This window comes from Drosophila guanche, unplaced genomic scaffold, assembly GCF_900245975.1.
Source record: "Drosophila guanche unplaced genomic scaffold, DGUA_6, whole genome shotgun sequence".
NCBI classification, from domain to species: Eukaryota; Metazoa; Arthropoda; class Insecta; order Diptera; family Drosophilidae; genus Drosophila; species Drosophila guanche.
In genome coordinates this window covers 2,482,900-2,489,514 of record NW_022995752.1, presented here as the reverse complement: position 1 = coordinate 2,489,514, position 6,615 = coordinate 2,482,900, and the positions used below count along the sequence as shown (strand labels likewise).

At 44.3% G+C, this 6,615-nt stretch overlaps 1 protein-coding gene across 1 annotated transcript; it reads left to right on the top strand.

Annotated features, from left to right (window-relative positions):
- Window positions 1-1,404: 1,404 nt before the first annotated feature.
- LOC117587728 (rab GDP dissociation inhibitor alpha) lies at window positions 1,405-4,269 on the top strand. Its single transcript, XM_034278646.1, has 3 exons — window positions 1,405-1,900; window positions 3,148-3,623; window positions 3,696-4,269. The coding sequence occupies exons 1-3, from the start codon at window positions 1,507-1,509 to the stop codon at window positions 4,155-4,157; spliced, it is 1,332 nt and encodes a 443-aa protein (XP_034134537.1). The 5' UTR covers window positions 1,405-1,506; the 3' UTR covers window positions 4,158-4,269.
- The last annotated feature ends 2,346 nt before the right edge of the window (window positions 4,270-6,615 follow it).

Genomic DNA, 6,615 nt, shown 5'->3' with positions numbered 1-6,615 from the left:
CATGCAACTATATGGGATGCTGGGCAAGTTCCATTAAAATGATATTCGTGCGCCACTAGCCCGGAATCAGGGACATGTGGTCAGTGTCCTCCTTCTCTAGTCCCTTGTGCAAAGTACACGTGGGATATCACAGGCTGCTCCGTGTTCAGCTTGATTTCTGTTTCCAGGGCGGCTAGACACGATACCCAACGCATTGGAGACCACGCTATGGGCACGGTTCAGGCGGTAGTTGAAGACTTTTAATTGTCGAGGGCATCTCGTGCTGCTTAATCAGCCAGGGTTGCTCTTGTGCGGCGAAGCTCTTGTGGGCCATAAAAACGTGAGGCAGTTCCTCATCTATGCCTGGCAGCCACTTCTTGTGCAGATTACTCTCCAAGTCGTTGTACAGCAAGCTCTCGGTAAAGGCATCCGTCGCTCCGCCTGGGCTGCTGGCATCGACGTACAGGAATCTGTGCTGGACCAGGGCCAGCATAATGACAGCATAAGGAACTAATGTTGAGAGTAGCACAGCTGCTCAAATTATTTGGCTATGCCCAGTTTTCCTCCGTTTGTGGCGCCTGCAGACAGGTTGCCTTTAGCTCCTTTACTATCGCCATGATGACCTCTTCCACAATATATCTCATGGACGGCTTGGGCACTTGCTAGACGCTGGCAAGTGCGCTCCGCCATTGCTTGAGCAGTTTCCCAAATGTCGAAAAGATTCCTCATTACTGTAAGTACACGCCACTGGCACCGTTCTAATAGGTGCAGCTCCCTTACGGCGGGTATGCTCTTCCATTACCCGTCTCCAGCTTGATCTTGTTCCTCTAGATCGGCCGCTATTTGGCCTATTTTGAGGATGTCGTGAATTAATTGCTCCCAAGCAGCAGCCATTACAACTAGAGCGGAGAAGCAAGTATCGAAGCAAGTTAAATATTGTGAAGAACATACGCCAGCGAATGCAGCCCTGCAACCAGCATACAAAAAACCTAAATAGTCCAATCTTATTTTGTAATCAATCGAATAGAAGGGAGTTTTAAAAACTAGATAATCTTGTTTAAATTAATCCATCAATCGCATAAAATTACATATCCAACACTAAGAGTTTTGTCTTGCTGGTACTCTTAAGCCGAATATTAAAATGGAGTAATATGATTCATAGCCATGGACAGGGAATGATTAACACTTTGGTGATTAACAAATGTTAATTGAATACACTCACGGATATTAGAAAGAGCATCTCAGGTGTAAGATATCGGTTATGTTTGGTCCTAGAATATTAGAATTAACCTGTTTCAATAGACGGGGTACAAGGTGGGTTAAGTTTTGACTTTTCATATCGGCATGTTTACGGTATTTTCGTCCACGACATGGTATATTTCGGTATATTTCCAAGGTATATTTTATCGATTGATCCGCGGTCACACTGGCTGAAGCGCTGAAAAAGTGAAAAAAAAACGACGTCGCAAGTGAAAAAACCCGTGAAAAAGTCCTATTGTCCCGAAATAAACGCAAATCAAAGCGAAAATGAATGAGGAATACGACGCCATCGTCCTGGGCACGGGCCTCAAGGAGTGCATCCTGAGTGGTATGCTGTCCGTGTCCGGCAAAAAGGTGCTGCATATTGATCGGAACAAGTACTACGGGGGGGAGTCGGCCTCAATTACACCGCTGGAGGAGCTCTTCCAACGCTACGGTCTGGAGCCGCCGGGCGAAAGATTCGGGCGTGGCCGCGACTGGAATGTGGATCTGATCCCCAAGTTTCTGATGGCCAACGGGCAGCTGGTGAAGCTGCTCATACACACGGGCGTCACCCGTTATCTGGAGTTCAAGTCCATTGAGGGCAGCTACGTCTACAAGGGTGGAAAAATTGCCAAAGTTCCGGTGGATCAGAAGGAGGCTTTGGCATCCGATCTCATGGGTAAGAGTGTGCAAATTTTCTGCGTTTAAAAAAAATGTTTGTATGTATTGTGTGCAAAAAAAAATTGTACGTTTCCAGCTTTTACACAGCTGTCTGTCTGTGTGCGTGTGTGTGTATGCACTCGACTGTTATCTGGGCTCCACTTTGCCCGTTTCTTTGTCTCTCTCTCTCGCTCTTTCTTTCTCATTCTCTGGCTTTCACACTCACTCGCTGTAGCTGTCGTCGTATGTTGTTGGTGTTGCCGCTTTGCGCCCCCCCTCTGGTTTGACTGTGACACGTATTTGCTTGGCCCTGCTACCAGTAAAAGCCCTGCTACCTGTGTATGTGTGTTAAGAACATACGTTGTTTTCGGCTTTGTTTTAAAGATTTTCTAAAAAAAGTCATAAGCTTGGCATTTGTTTATTTGCCTTTTATTTAGCTCGTTTTCTGATTAGACACTTGTGTGTGTTGGGTTCTTGTACGGGGCCTTGCCAGCTGTGCGTGTGTCTGGCAACCCTGTACGGTCGGCCCCTCGAATTTGGCCAAATTAACCGCTATGCTGATTCACTTCTAATCGCGTCTCTCTCTCTCTCTGGCTCTCTCTTTCCCCACCCTGCCGGGCTGTTTTCCACATGAATTTGGCTTTAATTTAGTTTTCCTTGTGGCAGCAACCGAAATGCAATTAGTCTGCCTGCCCCACACGCTCTATTTATGATTTAGTTGTACAATTTTTTGTTTGTAATAACGTTTTTTAGTTGTTACTTCGGCGCATTGAACCCTTTCACTTTACAGTGGATATTGGAGGAATGGAATGGCATTCGCAAAATGTTGACCCCAAAGAGAATCCACTTTAGAGTGGAAGCTTATAATAAAAATATAAATCATCATATAAATCAGACTTCACATTCTTGGTAACTTGGATTCACTGTACCAGCATTACACACATGCTGTCTCTGACGTCATGGGGTGACGATGGTGCCCATGCGACTGCTGGTTGTGGTTTCTCCTGCTGCTGCTGCCGCCCCCTAAATTAGAGGTTTCAAATTATGGACAGTGCCCAGAAAAAGAAAATGCATGAGTGTGGGTCTGTTAGAGTGTGTGTGTGTGGCATGCAAATGAGAATGTAAATTGAAACCCTAAACCCCCCCAGGAAGGCTTGCCTGTCGTCCACGTCCTCCCCCGTGGCAAACTCGTAGATCCTGTTCCAAGTTTGCTGCTGACTAATCAGAGAATTGTATTTACTCCCTTCCCATCCCTCCTCCTTCTAGGTATGTTCGAGAAGCGTCGCTTCCGCAACTTCCTCATCTATGTGCAGGACTTCAGGGAGGACGACCCAAAGACCTGGAAGGATTTTGACCCAACCAAGGCCAACATGCAGGGCCTGTACGACAAGTTTGGGCTGGACAAGAACACGCAGGACTTCACCGGCCATGCCCTGGCCCTGTTCCGCGACGACGAGTATCTGAATGAGCCGGCGGTGAACACCATCCGGCGCATCAAGCTTTACTCGGACTCGCTGGCGAGATACGGCAAGTCGCCCTATCTGTATCCCATGTACGGATTGGGTGAGCTGCCCCAGGGCTTTGCCCGCCTGTCGGCCATCTACGGCGGCACCTACATGCTGGACAAGCCCATCGATGAGATTGTCCTGGGCGAGGGTGGCAAGGTGGTGGGCGTGCGCTCCGGCGAGGAGGTAGCCAAGTGCAAGCAGGTCTACTGTGATCCCAGCTACGTGGTCGAGAAGGTGAGTAGAAATACTGCAGATATATCAATCGAATTCTAATCGGTTTCCCCTTGTTCTTTGTGGCGATGGCAGGTGCGCAAGCGTGGCAAGGTTATACGTTGCATTTGCATCCTGGATCATCCGGTGGCCAGCACCAAGGATGGCCTATCCACTCAAATCATCATTCCACAGAAGCAGGTCGGTCGCAAGTCCGACATTTACGTCTCGCTGGTGAGCTCCACCCATCAGGTGGCTGCCAAGGGCTGGTTCGTCGGCATGGTCTCGACCACCGTGGAGACCGAGAATCCCGAGGTGGAGATCAAGCCCGGTCTCGACTTGCTCGAGCCGATCGCACAAAAGTTTGTCACCATCTCGGACTACTTGGAGCCCATCGACGATGGTTCCCAGTCGCAGATCTTCATCTCGGAGTCGTATGATGCCACCACGCACTTTGAGACCACTTGTCTGGATGTGTTGAACATATTCAAGCGCGGCACTGGCGAGACATTCGACTTTTCCAAGATCAAGCACGAGCTGGGCGACGAGGAGCAGTAAGCGTGCAAAGCATCAGATCAGCAAAGCACAGAAGACGACGCCTCATCCCCCCCATGGTTATGGTGCATTTGGACACAGCTCAGCATCAGCCACAAAACATTTGCTAGACACGACGCCGAACGCTTCGAACATCATCCGAGAGGCGTTAACTCTAAAGTGAAAAAAAAAACAAAATACCCAAGATAAAGAAATAAAATCCATACAAATAAAAACAAAACAAAAAGAAACAACAAAAACAAAAAGAAACATTCAGAAATTGTATTACGAAAATGCTTTTCCATCGTGTGAAGAAACTTTTAGATGTGAACATAACGAATTGCTTGCTTGGCGCAATATTGGATATATAGTACATATATGTATGGCCTAGAAAATATATAATATATATCACCCCTATATAATATGAACAATACAGCGAGTATGCATACGAGTATATATAGTACTATATATACAAATGTATTACAAATTTAGGATGTGAATGTTTTTGGCAACTAAATGTGGAAATCCACGCAGAGTGAAGGCGGAATAGTCACACGGTTTATGCTTGGAATTTAGTTGTACACGATAAGGATACACAGATATATATATATCTAATATATATGTTGTGTGACACCCATATATACACATACCAACTACATACATACATATATATATATATATTGTCTATGTACATGGCCCCCAATAGTCTGCTTGGTTCTGTTCTGATTTTGTGATCAAAAAACCACACTCACTCACATGCATAATACAGCATTATTATAATAATAATTGTAATCCAAACACAAAAAACGAAGGCAACAATTAAACTGAAAGTGAAATGAAGGAAATCGATATTAAATGGATATGGAAAAGGCAAAGGAAAGGCAAGAAATGTTTATCCCAGAAATATTATTTGCAAGCCAAACGAAAAGAATATAATCCCAGCAACACACACACACACACACACACCCCAGACAGATGGTCAATGGTCTAGAGATCTATGGTATTCCGCATTTTCAGAATTTACATTTTTAATAAAAAGTAAACAAACAAAAAAATCACAACAATTATACAGCGAGACTTGGGACTTGGATTCGTCGAGACAGGAATCTATCTGATAGTTTGGGATCAAGTTTTATATATTTATTTTTTTAACAAACGTGCAGCTGTGAGCTACGAATGTCATTTAATACATTTTTATTTGGCGGCTCATTTCTCGTTTTCAACTTTACAGAGATTTTGCAGCTACTCGCGCCTATTCTCTTCACATAACTAAAGTAACTAAAATCTGGCTATAATAATCTTTGCCATTATAAAAAGCCGATTGCCGATGAATGCATCTATAAATGATACCCAAACATTTAACTTACAGTCTGCGAAATATTAAGCTTCCAAATCGATACAATTTTTATTTTGTTGCTGTATTTGACAAATGCCTTTCTTTTTTTGTGTGTTACATAGGTGAATTAAATCAGAGTCGCATAATGTAATGCTCATTGAAATCTACGGTAAGACTGCGGATCTAAAATTGGGCAATAAGAGTGGGTTTGGTTCGGAGCGGAGTCGGGTAGTGTAAAAGGATGACGGAAGCGTTTCCGATGGTATAAAGGCCTAACCCATAAGGGGCGCTTTTGTAAACGCAACAAATTTTGGAACCACATTATCATTTTGATTTGGATTGTCGAAAACTGTCTGCTGCGTCTCGAGACCCGTAAGGGAATGGATGCAGTGCATGCCCATCCATCCATATTGCAGGAGAGGAGATTCAACTCTGGACTTCAGGCAAGCATATCTAGTTCTCAAATGCTGAGCCCCTGTCCAAAGATCCGGGGAGACCAATAATATCGCTGGCAAAAAAAGATGCGTAGCTCCTACTCCAAAGACAGTCTCTTTCTTTATTTGGTACAAAAGAAATTATATTTCTGTGGGAATTGCAATACTGCGTTTTGATTTCTGAACGCCTTCTAAAAACAATTTGACCGGTAACTTTATTTTGAATCCAAACGGAACTAGTTCCTGGTGTGATTCCTTTTTCAGAATTAGGTCTGAGCGGTAATCCATGGGTTTTGGTTCCAGTTGGAAAGAGGAAATGAGTTTCAGTCCTGCCAGCTTTTGTCAGCCATTAAAAGGCGTTGAATTTGAAGAGGAAGTTGGGAATAATTCATTGGATTTTTATATTAAGGAGTAAATTATGCCAATTTGAGTTTCCCCTAAAAGAAAGCATCAAAAATAGTTTTTAAAATACAAACACAATATTATTGCAAATTGTAATAATGAGTTGAGCTGCTGATGTGGAACTGCCTCAGGCGTTTAGATGCCCAACCCATTTCTGGTTGCATTTGAACCACGTAGCCATAAAGGTTATAGTTATGGCCAGGAGTCGGTCCAATCCGCTCCGCTCTTTCTGCGCTCTGTGTGACACAATTACGAATTCCGCCGCAGCAAGTGTTTGGCATGCATTTGAAATTCTTTGCCCTGCGCACCC

Bases quoted from the DNA above. Each gene is read 5' to 3' on its own strand.
- LOC117587728 (XM_034278646.1), top strand. From the start codon at position 1,507: ATGAATGAGGAATACGACGCCATCGTCCTGGGCACGGGCCTCAAGGAG. The intron at 1,901-3,147 runs GTAAGAGTGTGC...TCCTCCTTCTAG, and splicing joins TTTGGCATCCGATCTCATGG to GTATGTTCGAGAAGCGTCGC. The intron at 3,624-3,695 runs GTGAGTAGAAAT...TGGCGATGGCAG, and splicing joins CCAGCTACGTGGTCGAGAAG to GTGCGCAAGCGTGGCAAGGT.